Genomic DNA, 20,883 nt, shown 5'->3' with positions numbered 1-20,883 from the left:
CGTTTGGCTCTCTCTGGTTCTCTTTCCTCCTGTTACCCCAGATCACGCTGAATCTTGCCCTGTCTGTGGCTGGTGTAGCAGCGTAGACTTAGACTGCAGTGTGTACTGGGGTTGAGGGAATATCGCTTTTTTTAAGGGGGTGGTGAAAATGCTATTTAATAAAGACTGATTCTTAGATAACAAGGGGCTGTAGTCAGTAAATTTTTTTCTGGCATTGTCTTATATTTTCCCGAGGTGGTTAATGCTGAGGTGTTCATATGTCCTATGGACTCCTTGGGTGTATGGAAAAGCGAAACATCTGGGTTAGGAATCATCCAGCATTGGAGCTGCCAAATGAGCTCCCCTAATGCCAGCAGCAGCTCCCGTAGGGGCCCCAGAGCAAGATCGCACAGACGACATTGAGCACCAAAGAGAAAATGTCCTTCCTCTCTCCTTCCTTTTTTTTTCTTTTGGAGGTAGTAGGTGTTGTAGACTTTGCATCCTCTATAGAGATTTTGTGAAATTTAACTTATCGGGAAGAAGAGAGAGAGGACTTTTACGTTAGAGGGATTTAAAATTTTCTGTGTAAGTGAGTTCTTAATATGTGAGAAGATCAAGAGTGATACATTTATAGATTGTATCAGATCTCAGGAATTTGGGTTTGGTGGCAAGGAGATGACTCTGCAGGGCTACAGCGGTACTCCCCTGATAATTCTGACTAGTGGACTTAATCAGACTTACTGGGAATGGTTTAGTTTATATGACACACTGCCTACCTGAAGGTAATACGTAAAATGTTTTCACTTAATGAATGAATGAACAAATGATATAACGGAGATCAATAATTCTCAGCCAGGGGTAGGGGGTCAAATCAAGTTAGGATTGCCTTTCCTACTTTTACCTATCTTCTCTCCACACCACCTCCTCACCTTAGAGATTCTGATTTACCCCCTTTAAAGAGTCATGACACCCCCCACCTCCACTTCCTTCCACCATCTTTGAAAATCACTGCAAAGAGGCGCTTTGGACAGAGATGATATTGAGAACTACTTACAGGTATTTGAAAGTGCTCAGTATAGTGGCTGACAAGAAATGATAAATTAAATCAGAAGGCTGAAGACAGACGTGCAAATAAAGCTAAATATATGGTTAAAATTTGTTTTCCAACCTTGGAATTGTTTTGATTTTTATCAGATGCCTATCTTCCCCTTCCCAATTGCTTAAAAAGGAAAATTCCTCACAAGTATTTTAACCGGGGGAGATTTGTAAATGCTCCAGGCTCGATGTATACCAGACTTCTGGTGTTCTGGATCAGTCTGAAAAGAGAGAAGGGAAAACAGGAGGCAGTTTACTAGATTGTTTGGAATACATGAGACCATGGTCACCAGGGGTTGCTGGCTGAAAACAGCATCAATAAAATGAAGTGCATGAGAGGAGCTCCTGAGACCCTGGGGATGGAAACAGTGTGGTGCGAGCCAGTGGCTATTTCCGGGAAGCTCTGCTCTCAGCCTCCTGCCAAGGCAGGTGCATCATAGCTGGGAGTCTGTTCAACCCCCCTTCACCTCTTTTCCACCTCCCTCTATCCCTCTTTCCCCCCAAGGCAGCATCAATGTCCAGGGCTCCTGGCCAAGTAGGCCCCGTCCCACCATGGAGCCTGCAAGCTGGGGATGATGGGAGATTCTGCTCCTAGGAAAGATGAGCAGATTAGCTACTCTCCCTTGTGGTTAAACTGGGTCTCTTCATACTGGGCCGGCAGCCACACTGACCAGTTATCTAGATAGTCACCCAGCCTATGGAACAGCAGGGCAGAAACCAGGGGCTTGGATTTTGGAAATGTTATGCTCATTCTGCAGATAATTTGTTGTGTGATGATGCCCAGTCAGTCCTAACTTCCCTGATCTAGTGTTCCTTTCTGTAACATTGACATAATTATACACACTCTTCCTACTTTACAGGTAGACTAGAATATGTGGAGATAGTGTACATGGCAGGGCTTTGCAAAGTGTAAAAGTATAGCCATACGGTCATAGTGGTGTTATTGTCTTTCTACCTTCTCAGTGATTTTGACCCTTTTTAGAAGAGACCACAGTTGCTGGGTCCTGTCTACTTTGGATTCAATAAAAGGTCAGTAAATGCCTTTGACTTTGTTTAACCCATTGAACAACCACCTGAGGAAACAATAATTACTCTTGCATAGAGAAAATACAGTGTACTGGTTAGGTGGGTGGACTCTGAATCAGCTTGGTTTCACATCCTGGTTTTACTAATTGTGTGACCTTGGATATGCCACTTACAGCTCTGTTTCCTCATAGGGTGATTTTAAAGGAATCAGTGTGTGTGGTTCACTGAATGGCTTCAACCAGTGTTAACAATTGTTATCATAGTTGATGAAATCAGGAAATTGAATAATTTGTCTGAAAAATAGCAGAATTTGGAGGTGAACCCGTTTCTTCTTCTGAGCCCAGGTCTAGTGGTCATTCCACTTTACCAAATTTACCCACCATTAGTGCCTATTTCCATCTTTTATGTCCTTTTGATTATTTAAAGGTAAGTGACATTTTGTAATTATTTTTACAACTGAATCAAGCAGTTGTGGGCCATACATAGCATTATGTGAATGAGATGGAAGGGACTTTTATCTCTTAAGGATCCTTTGGAATTTGACCTTAGACCACTTATGTATCCTTTCATTCATTTAACAAGCATGGATTGAGCTGCTACTTGTGCCAAGCGCTGTTTAGGTGCTGGGGACACAGCTGTGAACAAAGCAAAGAGAGCCTGTGCAGGGCTAACATCCTAACCTCAGGGCCTTCCTTGGGAAAAGTCCATAAAGTTTCCTATAGAGCACTTTATTTTTCTTTCTGTTGATAAATACTGCTTTGCCTCATGAGAAGTTTTATTTACCTTAAGTTGCTCTTGTGGTTCTCAATGTAAGCTGTGCTGAATCAGCATCATTTGGGAAGTCTGTTTAAGCTGTAAATTTCTAGGTCTGGGATAGGACTGTCATGTATAATTGTAATGAGCCTCTCATGCAGTTCAACCTGACAGACAAATCTAGACTATACCTTTAGTACTTAAATACTCATTATTTTGGACTTCCCATAATTGTTTGGTGAGTTATTCTCACTTCCCTGACTACACTCATCATACTGATCAATTCATTGTTCTCTTTAGATAATTGCTAATTAGACCGTTCACAGTGAGGCCTTCTGGTGCAGTGGAGAATGCACAAGCTTTAAAGAAAGACAGGGTTGCATCCCAGCCCTGTCATTGTCTAAGTGCTGTATTGGTCAAGTTACTGACCTCTCAGAGCCTCCTAGAGAAAACAGGTTCCAAGCACATGTGCTTAAAAACTGTTTATTGATAACATCTCTTCCCCTTCTCTTAATTCTCAAAACTCCTATGCAGGGGAAATGTATAAAAGCTCAGGTTTGGGCCAAACAAGGCAACAGTAAGAGGGCCAGTATAGAGTCACATGACCTGATTTATAGTCCCAGCTAGCTTGCTTCGTGACATTAGGCAAGTCAGCTAACTTCTTTGGGACACAAGTTCATCATCTGAGAACTGAACTAAGCCAGCCTTTTCCTATTCTTTTTGTAAACTGGAGGAAGACGATACTTTGGAAAGGATAATTTTAAAAAATCAATTTTAAAACATCACAATAACAGTGACAAAACCTACAAACACATGTGCAATGCAGGGCTTTTACATGATAGGTATTCAAGAACCATTTACTGAATGAATGAATATGCCCAAACAGTTCCCAATGAACTAATTCATAATCTCTAAGCTCCTTCCCAAATTTCACCGCCACCCCAAGTGCTCCTTACCCTCCCTCCCTTAAGGTAGGAGCTACTTGGCAGGACTCCACAATGTCAATTTTAATTTCCAACTTTGTGTTGTGATGTCTCAGAGTTTATACAGCTCTCAGGGGGAAGCAGTTGTCACCATGGCAACCTTCAGGCCACTGTAGTGAGAGAAATTAGTGCCTACCCAGACCTGGTAATTGCTGTAGTCTTTTCCTCTTGGATTCCTAGCAGTGGATGCTTGAATACAAAACCCGAGTGGGCTCCAACCAGTGAGAGTAATAGTGTAGAGAAGTAAACGATCTGTTAGCTGATGCTTACATTTCTGATAAATTGAGGAGGCTGTCAAAGGCATTAGCTTCTATCTTTTCCAGGGAATCACTCTGAGAAATTTCACTAGGAGAGAGAGAGAGAGAAAAAAAAAAGTAGAAACATGAAGTAAATGACTGTGTCTGCATCACGAGCAGCTGTGCATGTGGTCCAACAACTGGGGGCTCCAGTGTGTTCTTTTAAAAAAAGTGCCTTTTTTTAAAAAAAGGTGCCTTAATCTGTCCACAATCGTAAAGTACTAACATCTCCCTTTAGGAGCACTGATGGGCACCTACAGCTTAGGTGCTGTGGAAATGCAGGTTTCAGTAATCCCTCTTTTTTTCCTTGTTTATTATGACATGGCATCATAGATTATTAGAAGTGGACCGGCCCTTTAAGAAAATCTATTCAGATTCCCTTGTTTTGCAGCTCTGAGAATTCAGTTTCTAAGAGAAGAGGCACCTAGTGTTTTTCTTCCATTAACCTTTTATTTATGCCCGTATCATTTCCTTTAAAATTTTTTTCAATTGCCGTTTATATTCAATATTATTCTGTATTAGTTTTGGGTGTACACTATAGTGGTTAGACAATCATAGACTTTACAAATATTTGCCCCAACCTGGCACCATGCATAGTTATTAGAATATTATCAACTATATTCCCTATGCTGTACTTTACTTCCTCGTGGCTATTTTATAACTATCAATCTGTATTTCTTAATCCCTTCACTTTTTTCTACCAGTTCTCCAACTTTCTCCCCTCTGTCATCTATCAGTCCGTTCTTTGTATCTATGAGTCTGTTTCAATTTTGTCCATTTACTTTGTTCTATAGATTCCATGTGTAAGTGAAATTATATAGTATTTCTCTTTCTCTGACTGATTTATTTCACTCAGCATAGTGCCCTCCAGGTCCATCCATGCTGTTGCAAATGGTAAGATTTCATTCTTTTCTATGGCCAAGTAGTATTCCATTGTGTAAATGTATCACACAGCTTTTTAATCCACTAGTCTATTGATCGGCACTTGGGTTGCTTCCATATCTTGGCAATGCTGCAGTAACATTGGGGTGCATTCAGAAATATACCCAGACATGGGAATGATGTATCATAAGGCAGTTCCATTTTTAACTTTTTGAAGACCTTTCATAGTGTTTTCCATAGTGGCTGCACCACCAGCACGTAGTGTTTTTAGGGTGGTTTCAGGACGAGGATCAGGCTATCTGTCTTCCCAACTCCATCATTCTAGGGAGGTTTTAATTTGGGTTGAATTCATTGTTTCATAACTCTCTCTTTCCCCAAATTCTGTTCTGAGGCAATTGCAATATGGTCAACTCCTGCACATAGTGTCTTCCTTGGGTTTTGTTTATTTCTTTGATTTTTTTTTTTTTTTTTTTTTTACTCTGTTAGCAAATTGAGGACAAGGAGTACGTCCCATTCACTTTTGAACCCTGGTGGCATCATAATGCTTAGCACATTGGGAATGAATGAATAGATGGATTAATGAATGAATTGATTTTTTAAAAAAGACATAAAGTAAAGGAAACAGTATGGCCATATACCACCCTCAAGCATGTAGGTAATGTCAATGTTATTCTCAAACCCCAACACAAGCTACCATTTGCTGCCAGCTGAGAAATAAGTCTCAAATTAGTACAAATTGTACATTTGCGCATTTTTAAGGTTAGCATTCACTGAAGGCTTCAGACTTGCTGAGAGCTTTAGCCCACAGAAAGGCTGAGCCCAAGGCGGTTAATGTCTTTTGTGACAACACAGTAATGGATTGGTTCCTGGGCTGATTCATCTTATTCCTACCTAATGATTTGCTTATTTAACTGTGGCTGCTTTTCTCACCAGGAGGTCTAAAAATTCCCAAAACTCAACATTTAAACTTGAGAAAATAAGAGTTAGGTTTAAGCAAACTGACATTTCTGTAACCTACAGTGAATTTCTTATAATATACACTAATTCTTAAGCAATTATTTTTCCTGTGCTCATTGCTTGCTAATACCTAAAGAGCAGTCAGAGGTTCCTCCAGGAGCTAGAGTTGCTTTGAAAGCCTGGCAGATTGTTAAGATCAGACATGTCCTCTGGAAACTAAAAGGCCCCTTATGCTCTTTTGACTCAGACTGACAGTGAGGAGGATGCTGGACTCCTGGAGGACTGAGAACGTTCTCCCTCCATGTATGGGGTCTGGGGCCATAGAACCTGAGCCCCAGGACAAAGGATTGAAGTTACATCTGACAGGAATGCGAGATTACACTGCCTTATTAGGCTGCTCTACACTTTGATAAATGCCTTTTATCAATAAGGCTATAAATATTGTATTTTTGTCTTATGCTTATAATATTTTAGATACAAAGATTATCTTCTCATGTACAATAAACTTCCAACACAGTTCCTTCTTTGTGGGTGTTATCTAAAAATATGACATGAGGGAATAACTGCTCTAGCAGGAGAATTTTTATGATTGGAATCTCTCATCTTTTCTACTTGAGAAGTTTATCATCACTTAATCAAAATGCATTCAGTTCATTGAAGCAAGGTTAATTATCTAGATTTTAATGACTCTTGAAAACTATACCTTTCTTCAGAGGTCCCTAGATATTATTTGTATTAAAAAAAAAATAAAGTACTAGAGTTTCCCAAATACAGTTTCTTTCCTAGAAAAATTATCCTCTTTCAACTATGCTTTCTCTTAGGAAAAATTTATTATTCCAATTATGAATGTCTTATGATATGCAGTAGCTTACTTACATTTTTACAACCTCATTGAGTCCTCTGAAAGCTTGAGATGGAATTACGCTGATAGGGAGATAGCCAAGTGATCTAAAAAAGAAGGAAGGAAAGCCAAGAATTTCAGATTTAAGATTGGATGCCTTTTAAGTTCATGAATAAAATGTGTGTGGGGTGTGTGTTTATGTGTGTGCATGTGAGACTCCAGAGTTCTCAACAACTGAATTTAGCTTGAGGATTCTAACTTACATCCATAAAAAGATGTGCCATAACTTATTCTTGGTCTATATCAAACTGTAGTTTTTTGGTTAATATCTTGAACTTTGGGATCAGACACACCCAGGTTCAAAACCCCACTCTGACTGTCAGGCTCTGTGATCCCCAGCATGTTATTTAAGCACTCTGTTTCAGTTTCTTCATCTATAAAACTGAAAGAATAACTCCAATTTCACAGGGTCGTTATGATGATTAATCAAGATAGCCCATGTAAAGGACAGGGCTTGGTATTAAGTAAATAGTTAATACATAGTTCTAGAGTGGCCTTATAGGCTTGGCTGGAGGATGGAAAAGAAGATTTCCTGGGTAGAGTGGAGAAATGAATGGTGAAAATATAATTGAAAATCAGGCAGACAGGAGAAAAGAAGAATAATTAAGAACATGGTCCCTCTTCTCCAGTTGGCCTAGTTCCATATTATCCCAAGAGCACTTGCTAATATGGTGAAATCACATGGGCATCACATGCCATTTTGGGGGAACATCTATAGAGCATTTCCTTCAGACCCTCACTTATATCCAAAGGGACAATCTAAGTGTTCTTGAATTAAGGTAAGAATTACATATTACATAGGAGTTGAGAATAGAGTGATTACTTGGCAACAGCAAGAGCCAGAACAGGATGAGGTATGAGTGATAAAGGAACATGGAATTAGGATAACCCAGGAGAAGTCACGTGCCAGGCAGGGATGGATGTTCAACCAACATTTATCAGGCATCTATAATGGTTCACAGTTTTAGCCTGAGGACTGGCAGAGAGAAGGGGAGTGGAGCAGGACATTTCAGGTGGGACATGAATATGAGAACAGAGGCGGGAGATGCCACCTGGCCTTCTATGCGTCTGTGCACATCTCCATGCTGTGCAGATTTGAGTCAGTGAGATATCTTATAGTTCCAGAACAGAATTGCTGCTGGTGTAAGGTGCTGGGTAGTGATCACAACCACCTATAACCTTGTTATATTCACTTGGCAATGGAGTGAGGTGGAAATTCCCCTTTGATAGCAGAAGAAACTGGATCACAAAAATGATTAAGTAACTTGAACAAGGTAAAATGACTAAGCAGACAAAGTCCAAGTGTTCTTTCCACTGTGCAATACTGGGCCAAAGCATATGATTCCTAACCCATGCTCTCTTTCTTGTTTACCCGAACTTTATTGAGAAAATATTGACAAATATAATTGTATATATTTAAGATGTACAATGTGATGATTTGATATACACATAGATTATGGAGTGATTACCAAGATAAAGATAATTAACATGACCCTCACCTCACATAGTTAACTCTTTTTTGGTGTGTGTGGTGAGAGCACTTAATATCAACTCACAGCAACTTAAAGTATACAATACTGTGTTATTAACTATAATCACCATGTTGCATTTTAGATCCTCAAAACTTACTCTTCTTATAACTGGTAGTTTGTACCCTTTGACTTATGTCTCTTCATTTTTCTTTCCTTCCAGGCCCTGGCAACCATTCTGTTCTCTGTTTCCATGAAATCCACTTTAAAAACAATTTTTTTAGAGTGTGCATATAAGTCATGCTATACAGTATTTGTCTTTGTCTGGCTTATTTCGCTAAGCACAATGTCCTCCAGGTTCATTCCACATTGCCACAAATGCCACATTTCCTTCCCCCCCTTTTTTTAATGGCTGAAAACTAATCCATTGTATACATATGTATATGTAAGAGGTCTGTCCGGAAAATATCCAGCCATGTACTATGAAAAATAGAGATCTTTATTGAAGAAGATACAAGATACAAGAAACATTGTACACAGGACAATGACACTTCAGTCCCTTTCAAAATAGGCAGGCACCTTGGGACCTCATGCAGTTCTTCCAGCATTTCTTCCACTGTTCAAAACACTGTACAATCCTTTGTTGGAATCGCAGTTAGCTGCCCCTTCATATTTTCCTAAGTCTTATCAATGGTCTGAAATCTCTTCTCTTTCAAAGATGATTTTAGTTTTGGGAAAAGCCAGTGGTTTTTGGAATTCCCAAATTAGCTTCTAGTTCTCACACTGTTAGTCACCAATCTTCATTGACTGCAGCCTGTACACATTCAACATTCTCAGGTGTTCTGCTTGTTGCAGGTCTTCTAGAAAGTGGACCACTTTCAATGGGTCCTTGACTATCTTTGAAGCCTTTGTGCCACAATTTTATTTGCGCTGCACTCATTGCATCGTCCCCTAAAGCCTTCTGAATCCTCGACATAGTTTCCACGGAGGAATGTTCAAGCTCAATGTAAAATTTGATGCAGATTTGTTGCTCTACTTGCTCAATTATTTTGAATGCAATGGCCACACAGTACACATGCTCACTCAATGATGTCTACCATTCCCACTGACTAGTACAGTGAAGTCATCATTGTTCATGCATGTGCATTCCAGTCCACTGTTTTTGGTTCGCAAGTTACATCGATGTCATGCAAACCGTTCTTGTTATATTAACAAAGGACATTTAGATTGTTTCCTCATCTTGGCTATCATGAATAATGCTGCAGTGAATATGAGAGTGCAGATATCTCTTCGAGATAGTGACCTGATTTCCTTTGGATGTATACCCAGGTAACCCACTCTCTCTCAGTGAGCATGGTGGAAGGGCAGGTCTTGTAACCTGGCTTATCTTGAGAGAAGGCATGTCTTGATATTGCTCCTGCAAAGCATCTTAGCAACAGTTTCTCCCTAGGGGCTAATGCAAAGAAATTTTATTTCAGAAAAATGCTTTCACTCAGCAGTCTTTTAGAGATGGTACAACTTTGAGGAAGTAATCCAAACTTGGTCCTCTGAATCTATTCCTGAAGACAGTACCCTCAAGCACATCATTCAATACACAAACTTATTTAACAGGGCATCCAAGAAGAGCAGGGACAGTGTAGGAGAAATATTCTTATGATGGCATGTTTGCTTCCTATATTTCTTCTGGAATCATGTCTGCTTGGCCTACTGATTAAAAACACAGTTTTATTGCTCTCTGCACTGCCAAGTCAATAAATTTCCAGAAGAGAAAGCTGTATTCTACTGTACCCCATGCAACATCAATAAAACTGACAGCCAAATTCTGATTCCAGAATCTTTATTGCTGGGGATAATGCAGTGCAGAACATATTTTGGAGAGTGTTTACATAAAAGCTTCAACTGAACCCTTCAGAGCCATTTATATGCAAATGGAGCTCAGAAGCTGGAGCCTCTCAGCAGGCAGTCTCCTCCTCCAACAGGGGGCACAGTGTGGCTCTCAGAAGAGCAGTTTGGCTCAGATTTGACCAGGGAGGTTTTCTGAGCTTTTGATTGACAGGGGGATGAGGGAGGAGGAGCAAAGGTCAGACAGAAGGGAGAGAAGCAGTGGATCAGGCACTGGCTGTCTCAGTGACTATGGAAGAGCCCTGTGTGAGATGAAATTTTGCAGTTGATGTTGATGCTGCAGAGCAGAAAAGCAGAGTGATTCAGTTCCAACCATAAAAGAGTCACTGAGCGGACAGCAGGGAGCTATGTGGCTGTGGCTGGGGCAGATAGAAGCCTGGCAGTTAGAGAATGGGGAGAGAGGTTGGGTGAGGCAGGAGCTGTGAGCTTGTCACAACAGATGTATTCTTCTGAAGCCATGTGGAGAATATGGGTCTATGAATCCAAAACTGCTTTTTTCACTGACTTATATTTTTGTTTAGAAGATGTCATGTCTTTATTTCTGATGCATCTTCAATTGGGAGCAGTTCCTAAATATTCAAGAGTCTGTCTCCTGTATTTAAACTTGTTTGTTCACATGGCCTATGATTTGTTCATAACCATTTGAATGTATTTCCTTTAAGGTGCTCCATTCTTTAATGGATGCTTCTATGGTTCTTTTCATGAGGCCTGAAACTTATAGCAATGTGATTGTCTCAATTACCCCGCTATTCTACTCCTGCACACATCCCAGGGAAATTCTCACAGTGATACTGATAGGCTACTGTACAAGGATTTCCTTCAGAGCACTGTGGCATTGGGTGGGTTGGAGTCACACTGGGTGTGCACTGATGAGTGAGGTAATGGTGAAATGTGGACAGTATACACCAACTAATTGGTCAGCAATTAGAAGTAAAGAGTCTAAAGGCATACACAGCAGGATGCATGCATTTTAGAATCATGGTACAGAGAGAAAAAAGTAAGAAATTAAATAAATATATATATTATATATAATAGTTGTAGAATTAAAATACTTGCACATCAAACATAGACATTTTAAAAGAAAACATAAAGATACTTTAGGATGGGTGCCCATGGTGAGTCGAAAGGAAGAAGAAGAAGGGGATGAAATAAATTAATAAAAATGGAGAGGGACTTTGAATGGACCAATGATAATGTTACTTGAGTGAAGAAATATGATCAATTTAACCCTCTGTACCCATGAGACAAATGGAAAAGAAAAAACATTTAATTTTGATGTATTGAGTTCTTCCCTCATTCTCTTCTCTTCCTCCTTCCTCCTTTTCTTCTTTACGTATTTTTCTTTTTCGAAGCCAGGGCTACACAGAATTTTGTGAACTTCAGGAACTCTTGTGGAGAGGCCTAGTCAGTATCATGAGATATTGAGCAAAGCCAAGGAGAGCTGGAGAAAAAAGGCCAAAGGCTAGGACAGTTCAACGACTCTGCTGTCCAGGGTCAAAACAAGCATGAAAGCTATGCATAAAGCAAAGAAAAATAAAAGAGAGACAGAGCCTTTTCTGTCTCAGACAAAGAGAGTGACACTCCCAAACTGTGCATCGTCTCAGATGGGTGGTAAAGAGCCAGGGTTAGTGGGCAAATGTGACTTTGAACTTGTAGGGTGGGGAGTTCTCTCTGTCTCTTGAAAAGTGAGATGGCAGTGGAAGAATATGGCTGGGAAACCATGTAGCTGCTTATATTTGTTACATTTTCACAGTCCTATTTACAGTTTTAAACTTTGATGTTTACATGAATGAATGACGTAATATAGGTGACAACTGGATTATGGCCAAATCCCGCCTTTGCCTAAGTGCCTTTGGAACAGATGTTGAAACAAATAGATTGGATGACAAAGGTTGACTTAGTTTCATCATTTCTGTAAACTCTGTCATTTCACGAATGCTGCCTGCAAGTTCCTCAACCCTTCCAGTTGTGGAGCTGAAGTAGAAGCAGTCTCTATTCCTTAGGATTAGAATAAAGCACTCACCATAGTTCTGGGATCTTGTAATGGGTTATGACTCTGGCGATGGCCTGTGTCTCTCTGCATTGCCTACACTGAGCCCAACAATATTTGGAGGGTAGGAGTGTGCCTGCAGTGCCTTGGGTTATACCTGCTTCCCCTCGCACCATGTTGGTGCTTGTTTTTGCCTTGATCCCTTATCCTGTAGCTTGTCTTGCGTCCCCAGAGTCCATCTAGGAATGGATCCCCTGCCCTGCCTTCTTGTCAGAAACAAGACAAAACAAAACAAAAATAGATCCTGATCTCTCTATCTCTGCCCCTTAGAGGACACTGCTGACCCAGAACAATTCCTGGTTGCTATCTGGTTGGGATCAACCTAGTTTCTTTCACTGCTGCGTTCTGACTTTTAAACTGGGCCCCCTAACACAGATGGGGGCCTTGTGTAGGGTCTATCCAGTGCAGTTGGGCTTTCTACAGTGCGTGCTGTGGTGAGCTGCCAAAATCACCCTTTAGCACTGAGGCAGTCATTACCCCAGCACATGGGAGAGTGGGCAGCTAAAACTTTCAGCCGAGTTGCTTTCCTGGAATTACCCTCAGCCCAAAATCACCATGTCAACCAAGATCACATCTTCTTTCCTGGGCAGCCAATGACTTGTCAATGCAGTCTCAAGGTCGGACTACTTAGAAGGGCTATTCCATCTTCAGAGATCCTTCCCATCAACACTTGCACCTGGTCTCCTGGCTCAGGCCCCTTCCCAGCCAACCTCAATTGTCAAGCACCCAGAGCACCATGTGTCAGAACTCAGCACCAGAGGCTTTGCCTACAGAGAAGAAAATAGCTTTCAAATAAATCCCATCACCTTGAAGAGGGTGATTCCACATTATCAGGCCCTCCCTAACTGTTCCTTATGCCTCCTGAGTACAAAAAGGTAGGCTTTAAACCCCTTATTTTTTTCTCTTCTGAATTTAATAACACAGATGACCTTCAAAGGAGCCAATCTGTCCACCTCACTAGATTGTTAACCATAAAAATAAAGTTAGTTGGAGAGCTTCAGAGTTCAGACAGATCTGTGTTACCCTTCTAGGAAACCCAAGACTTGGAAACCCTTGCTTACAAACACTTATCAATTTGGAGACATTTATCAAAGGGTTCTTTTTTTCTATGAAAGGAGGCTGTGCAAGGTTCCTTTAAATTGCAAACTCCCTAGGTGAATGGAAAATATGGTTCAGTGGGCACACTCTCTCCTTTTAAAGACAGGCAATGTATAAAACTAATAACAAATGTAGGTTCCCCATCTCCCTTTGGTTTTTGAGAGCTTGGAGTGCATAGACGATTCCCAGGGCAGGACCACTGCTGAAGCCCACAGGCTGAGCAGGGCCAGATAAGAGGGAGATAAGAGCCAGGGAAGAAATGCAACACCAATCTGGAGTCTTCAAAGCCTGTGTGGGGTGTTCGGTCATCTTTTGGGAGCTTTAACCTTTCCTTCTGTTACCAGTGGCATTGTGCCTTGGTTCTCAAGTTCGGCAAAGAAAGAATTCAGAGCCAAGAACTCTAGCGCAAGAAGATGATTAATTAGCAAGCAAAGCAGAAGCACACTCAAAAAGGAAAAATTGAGCCAGTTGCTCAGAGAGCTGCCTTGGCCTTTTAGAAAGAAAGTCACAGAGGTAGAAGAAGTAAGCCAACTGGGCTGCATGGACTCAGGAAACAAATTACAGAGGCAAAAGGAGGGTCCTTGGAGACAGGTTCAGGGGGTTAGTCGGGGCGAGCTACTGCTGCCTCCTGCTCCGCTGGTTGCAAGTCTGGTGGGAACACTGAGAGCCTAGAAGAAGGAAAGCAAAGATACATGACTGAAGAAAGAAGGCATGGGCATGCTTTAGAAAGAGTGTTTGTACTGGGTCCTTTGTCTTAAGGGTATTTATGTGCTTTCTAAAAGTGGGGATTTTAGGGGAGATCTCAGGAGAGGATCTCAATGTTGTAGAATATTTATCATCTTTCCAGATGTGTCCTTTAATATTCAGATTCATCAAAGTGAGCCTATAGGGTCAGGGTGGTGGCCGCTACTGATTGGTCAGTGATAGGGTAAGGGGTCATTGGTCATTGCATCTGGTCCTGATGCCGGCCATGATATTGCTTCATCTGGTTTTGCTGCTTTTCTGGGTCTGGAGCTGAAACACAACTGAGGCCTAGATGTTATCTCTAGTTTGACTAAAACTCTGTCTATGTGGCCAACAGACCTGAGACATTATTCCTAAGATTACTTGATGCTGATCAGAACCACATTGTCTGGATGGCTTAATGCTTGAGGAAATGGTCATGCAAGAGAGAAGGAGGCAGGTAAGTCAGGGTGCTGGTTGAGGTGAGCCTGAGTTAGATATGTATCTCAGTTTTCCCACTCTACCTGCCAAGGAATTGTCCTAGCTTCTTACTATCCTGTCTCACTTTTGCCCAGGATGGCAGAAGTAAAATATTTTTATTCACTTCCCTCTAATTGTTTAGAAAAGCCATCTATATTATTGATTTAGGGAAGCTACACAAACATCCATCCATCTTTTACAGATGATTAGTTTATTGTTGGAGCTACACATTCTGAATTTTAGAACACTACACAATCAAAGGGAAGGGAAAAGAGAGAAATCAGATAGTCAAAGGTTTTTTACCTAATGAACTCATTGAAATGGGAGGGTGAAACATTACCTTATTTAAAATGAAAAGAGTGTTAATGTTTTTGCATTTATTATAAAAGATCTTGTTCTACATTTAACAGACTTAAGAATTTCTGTATTCTTTCCAACACTGTTCAGTAATTACAAAAAACTTGCTTTCATCTTGGAAAAAATAAAATTGCTTTCCTCTTTCCAAATAGCTTTAAATCTTCACAATTTCAAATGTATTGATCTATTTGGTAATTTCATCACTGGGTACATCTTCATTTGTTGGCCTCTTGTCTTTAGCATTTACCTTGAGGGAGCCGAGACTTCAGTGTTAACTGAAATATGAAGTCAGCATAGATGGACATCCAATATGTTAAATTTTACATCAGAAAATTTTGGAACATGCCTTAAAAATACACCTAGGTAGTTTTGATTGTTGTTTGACTACTCCTTGAAGAACTTACTGTTAAACTCAAGGAATCAGAGTGAAAGGGCCACTCCTCACTTTACAGATGAAGACCCTTATGTTTGGAAAAATGAAATGACTTCTTGAAACGATGTGGCAATTCTGGACATAGGTTACTTCATTCCTTGTCCAGTGCTCCGTCCTTCACTGATCAAATCACATCAGTAGTCTACCTTGGGCAGTTTGTTCATACACCCTGCTACGCAATCGACTGATTCTGCTGTGACAGCTTAGCCTTCTGATGGAGCCATTAGCTTCTTGATGACATGTGCTCACGGTCTTCAACATCAAAGATGCAGCTCAAATTCCTTTTCTTCCATGAAGCATCAGAACCTACCAGAATGATTTTTCTTTCTCTCCTCAGTTCTCCTCAGCACTTAGTAACTACACACAGTTGTTTTTTGTTTTTTTTTTTTGTTTTTTTCAGTGCACTGTTATTTGAAATTTACCAGATGCCCTGTATGACCATTTCTTTTGTCCTACCATTGGACACCCAGTCTCTGGTAGATTCTGCCTTCATACATCTGTTGCTTCTAGCCCATTTATCCCTTTCCCATTGCCTCTCTTGGCCTTTCTTTTCTCCACCTTGACTATTTCATGTTCCCCAAATTGGTTTCCCCTCACCCTGTTCTGGGTTTCCCCTGCCTAGTCTAGATTAATCTTCCTCACATCTCCTATCATGTCACTCTTATATTTAGGTATCTACAAATGTCTCAGCCTTGCACTCAAGGTCCCCAAATAAAGGCTCAAACTTCATTTGTCAGTCCTATCACCCACCATTCCCTTCATATAACTAGCATGCTGAGTCTGTCTGGGCAATTGAAATATGGCCAATCCAAACTGAGACACCCTGGAAGTGTAAAATACACACTAAATGTTGAAGACTTGGCAAGAAAAAGAATGGTATCTCATTAATAATTTTTATATTGATTACATGTTGAAATGATAATATTTCATATATATTGGATTAAACAAAACATTTTATTATAACTGATTTCAGCCTTTCAAAGCTTTTTAAATGTGGTTATTAGAAAATAAAAATCACACATGTGACTCACATTATATTTCTACTGGACAGTGCCCCCCTAGACACACCAGACTATTGTGTTTCCTGAACTTGCCTCACACTTTCCTGCCTTCAGTCACCCTGTCTCCCTCATCTGGCACAACCGCACTTCTCTGTTAGTCAAATTCTACCCTTGGTTAAAGGGTTATCTCAGGTGCTACATTCTTTAAGGAAGGTGTCTTCACCACCAATCGCATGCTTTCTCCCTGGAAGCAGCATAGTGGGGCAGTGAAGAGAGTCTCTCCAGCCAGGCTGCCTGGGTTCAAATCATTGCTTCATTCTGTATCTGTAAATGATGATGATACTAACTAACCCAGAGAGTTTTGACATTAAATAAGAAAATGTTTATGTAATACTGCTGCAGCATCAAGCACAAGATAAGGGCTCAATAAGTACTTTTAACTCAGCTGCTACTGTGAAAAATTCAAGCGACCCCACTTATGCCTAATGATAACTCTAGTTCCTTGTTGGGGGTGGCATAGGGTGGCTTCAGTACTTTGGAGTGTACTCTTCAATTTGTCATGGGTTGTCCTGAAGCTTGTAAAACTGTCTTGTCCCTGACATTTGACTATATTCTGATTATACATAGGACAACTGAGAGGAAGGATAAACACTCCCAGTTGGCACCTTTCTTTTGGGTTCAGGTATCTCTTAGGGGCCTTCACAGATAGCTTTTAAAGAAATGATACAAAACAACTTTCCATTAAATAGTTCAACTCTAGGGAGCCACTCTGAGGAATTTACATTTGCTCATTGATTTAAAAAAGTCCACTCAGTTAGAACTCGCCCCTTGGAAAGTACAATTTGAGTGACTGTCCTCTAAGACAGCCATTCCAGAACATCCAATATGCTGCTAGGTATTTATAAATTATAATGTGAACCAAGACGTTCAAGAAGATTCCTGGATAATGGATTTTCCAAGTCATTTGTGCTACAACTAAATTAAAAATATAAAGCCTCAAAGGAAAGTGGTAAATACATCTAAGCTCTCACTCAAAACCCATTTAAAGTTTTCTAAAGACACAAGGCAAAATAATCCAATCTTTACCCCCTAAACTAGAATTCTTCTAGCAATAATATAACATGACAAGAATAATTCTGGTAAATAAAGCTACATGTTGAATTCTTCCTGGGGGAATGTTGGTATCATCTGTAATGATTTCTCAAAAATATGTTTTAGAAGCAGAGAATATTATGCTGTCAGGGCAGTGAGATTGCAGATATGCTTCAGGAAGCTCTTTCATTACAAGCTTCTGTTTCTAGACACTTAAACACTTTTTTTTCCTTATCTTATTTTAATTTTTAGTGAGCCTGCAAAAGGTGGTTACAACTGATATACTACATATTCTAATTAATCTGAGGATGGATTCGAAGTGCCTGAAATTACGGGCATGTGTGTTTTCTGGTAGATAACAATTTGTGGGATTGCCTGGCTCAAAATGCCCCTTCTCTCCAAACATCTCATTGCTCATGGCATCAGGGTACAAGCGTCGCACTGACTGCTCATATGCTTCTGCCTTTGCTGGGGGGAACAGGGGGGAGCCAATCAGATTCTCTCCTAGGGAATTTAAAACTGTAACAGACACACAGGAGTCTTTGGAGCTGATTCATTGTAAAGGTGGCATCTAGAAAGGAGTTCCCTGACCACTTACTGCTAAAATGCCAGATTCTCTCTGGATCTTGCCCACATCCTTCTACTTCCTTATTCTTCTAGTAGATTCATCTCTTATGATTAAGTTTGACGAAGTTGATTTCCAGTGCTTGCAAATGAGAAGAGCCTTCATCAGAGCCACAGCCAAGGTTTCCAGTGGCAGTGGTCCGCTGTCCCATTGGTGTTCCGTAACACGGACAGGGCACGTGCTGGTGGGCAGTGAGAGCAGAAGACTTAGAGCAGTTTTTCCCAGTGGCTTTTCCAGGCTGGTGTCAAAGGCCAGGGCTGACCTTACAGGATAACTGTGTTAACTCAGTTGTCCCTATAGAGAGCGAGGCTTGAAATATTACAGCTCAAATGATAACTTCCACCAAAGTTCCTTTATTGCTCTGGCTAGAAAGGACGGCTCCCTTCTCTGAACTCCTATCAGATTTTGTTTATAACCTTGATCTGGCTCTTATCACATTCTATTGTTCCCTGCAGTCATCTGAGAACTGCAGTCCTCTCTCTCCTACAGTTTGAAGATTGTCATTGGATCCTGTACATTGACCTGTTCATTTCAGTATTTAGTTCCTGAGTGGTCAACAAATCTGAACGGAAGGTTTTTTGTTTCCAGCCGGAGGCTTTGGGATGGGAAATGGGGAAAAGAAAGAACACAGAATGGGCTTGGATGCTCTCTCTGGGCAGATAGGAGTGACCCAATTGAACGATAGAAAACAGCCTATAATCAGGTGTTAGCTGGTGTGTCTGAGAGGCAGCTCAGCCTGGGCTGGAAAGACCAGCATATCAGACTCTAGGCAATAATGAGCTCTGCTATTGTGGGATTCTAACTTATTACCCTTCAAGGTTTAGATGACCTAGGGGGTCATTTTCTCTAATTAACACCTACCAGGAACAAAACTAGTCCATCACACTTGCCCCTGGGTGATAGGTATGTACAGTTCAACCTCATATATGGGCTATGAGGTTGAGCAGTAAATGCAGTCTTCTCTGCATCGTCGTATTGTTACAATAATACTTTGTAGTTATGTGAAACCTTTATTTCTGAGTACTTTCGGCTCTGCTGTCTTGTTTATCTTTGCCACAGTCAGACCCACTCAGGGGCAGGAATCATCACACCCCTTTTACAGACAGCAGGGAGGCTTTATTAGTAGCCCCAATCCACAGTGCAAATTAGGGAGAACGGACCTGGTGCTAGAACTCAGGTCTGCCTGGTTGTGGTCCTGGTCTTTCATCAATTCAGATAACTTGGGGGCTGTGTTGGACCCTACCCTGTCATACCAGGGCAGCTCCATCCCTGTGGGGCTCAGAAATGCTGTCTGCGGTTGCTCATGAGATAGAATGAGGGACTCATTCTATCATGAGATAGAATGAGGGTCAAGGATAATGCAGGTGGCATTACAGAGCTGTGAGTTCAGGGCCACACTGCAGCTGTGAAGCGTTTGCTGGTCAGGAGGGGGTTTTAGCTCCCAGTGAGGCAGAAGCTGGGAGTAAATGAGTACCATTCAGAGAAGCTGCTAGAAGCTGCCCACCAAGTCAGAGAGTGCACCTGCTTGGTGGGCAGGATTATTTTAATTCCTTTTTTAAAAAAAATAGTGGGTGGGAGATTTGCTAAAATCTGCATTAAATGTGATTTTTCACACACCAAGGGTTGCTGCCAGAACAGAACACATATGCTCCCATCGAGCCAGCCCTCTGGGGTCTGGAAGTGAGCGGCAGGGCCTCTCTGCACCCTTTGACTCAACTGGCTTTAACGGTCCTTGTATAAGATCAGAGTTACACACGGCCAAGACACCGTCGGGTGCAGCTACTCTGGGAGAGTATATTTTGGAAATAAAGTTTTCAGGCCTCATTTTAAAATGTGAAAAGAAACCAAATTGAGGGGCTTGGAAAGAAGATAGAGGTGGGTAAACGAGCAGAACTCGAGCATTGAACTAATCTGACATTGCTCTTGAAATTTTAAAAAGAAGTCAAGAAAAAAACTCAAGGAATTATTGCTCTCCAAGGTGGGAGCTGGGTCCAGTGCCAAAGTGGTCTGTATGTGAACCTTTCTGGCTCTACACTTCCACAGAACTATGTTTGGGGACTATGTTGCTTGCTTTTTAGTGTCTCACTAGGGGCCATCATTCACTTTCCCCAAAAGGATGATTTTTAAACTAGTAATATCTGGTTCTTGCAAAGCTGCCCCCAAGGAGCCTGTTTATAGGCACAGCCATGTTTAAGAATTGCCTTGAAGGTATAGCTGGGGGAGCTGAGTCAGAACTGAGGTTCAAGATCAACCACTACGTGGGGCCTTTGGTTGTTTATGTGGTGGGACACGAGCTTTCTGAATTATGAGATTTTCTTTTTGTTCTGGCCAGCTTTAGGGAAGCTGAGGGTTGGACAAACTGTCTTACTGGCAAGAATTTGGTGGGCTCCCCCTCTGCCCTGTGGGCTCCTAACTCGTGTCCTGGACTGGAAACCCATTTTGGGCTGGTCTCAATTCAAGCTGCCTTGGTGCTTGCTTTGATTTAATGAATCCTGGGCTGGGGACTGATTTTTTTTTTCTAATTAGTTAAGTAGACAATAAAAATTAAAATAATCTAGATGGGGTATATTAATATAGGTAAGCTTCCAGTCTTGCTTCCCTGAAGCTTTCAAAGGACAGACTGCGGGTCTGCAAAATCTGGGACCTAGGTGTTGACTTAACACAGAGAACTCCCTGCAGCACCCACAGCACCCTTTGCTCCCCATTCTCTAGGATGGAGAATTTTAAAATGACATTTAGATATGATACATCTAATATGTGTTTCCTTTTGTATTGGTTCAT

General features: G+C 41.1%; 1 protein-coding gene across 1 annotated transcript in view; it reads right to left on the bottom strand.

The window, feature by feature from the left end:
• LHCGR (luteinizing hormone/choriogonadotropin receptor) overlaps positions 1-20,883 on the bottom strand; it is a 51,536-nt gene that overhangs the window by 25,220 nt on the left and 5,433 nt on the right. The window contains 3 exon segments of the mRNA XM_054575399.1: positions 1,221-1,295; positions 4,107-4,181; positions 6,848-6,919. Of these exon segments, the coding sequence (XP_054431374.1) occupies positions 1,221-1,295; positions 4,107-4,181; positions 6,848-6,919 (222 nt within the window).

Source organism: Pteronotus mesoamericanus, unplaced genomic scaffold (assembly GCF_021234165.1).
Source record: "Pteronotus mesoamericanus isolate MK-2021 breed Mesoamerican mustached bat unplaced genomic scaffold, CSHL_Meso_final contig_291, whole genome shotgun sequence".
Lineage (NCBI taxonomy): Eukaryota > Metazoa > Chordata > Mammalia > Chiroptera > Mormoopidae > Pteronotus > Pteronotus mesoamericanus.
Note: the sequence above shows the minus strand (reverse complement) of the source record. Positions and strands in the feature narration are given on the sequence as shown.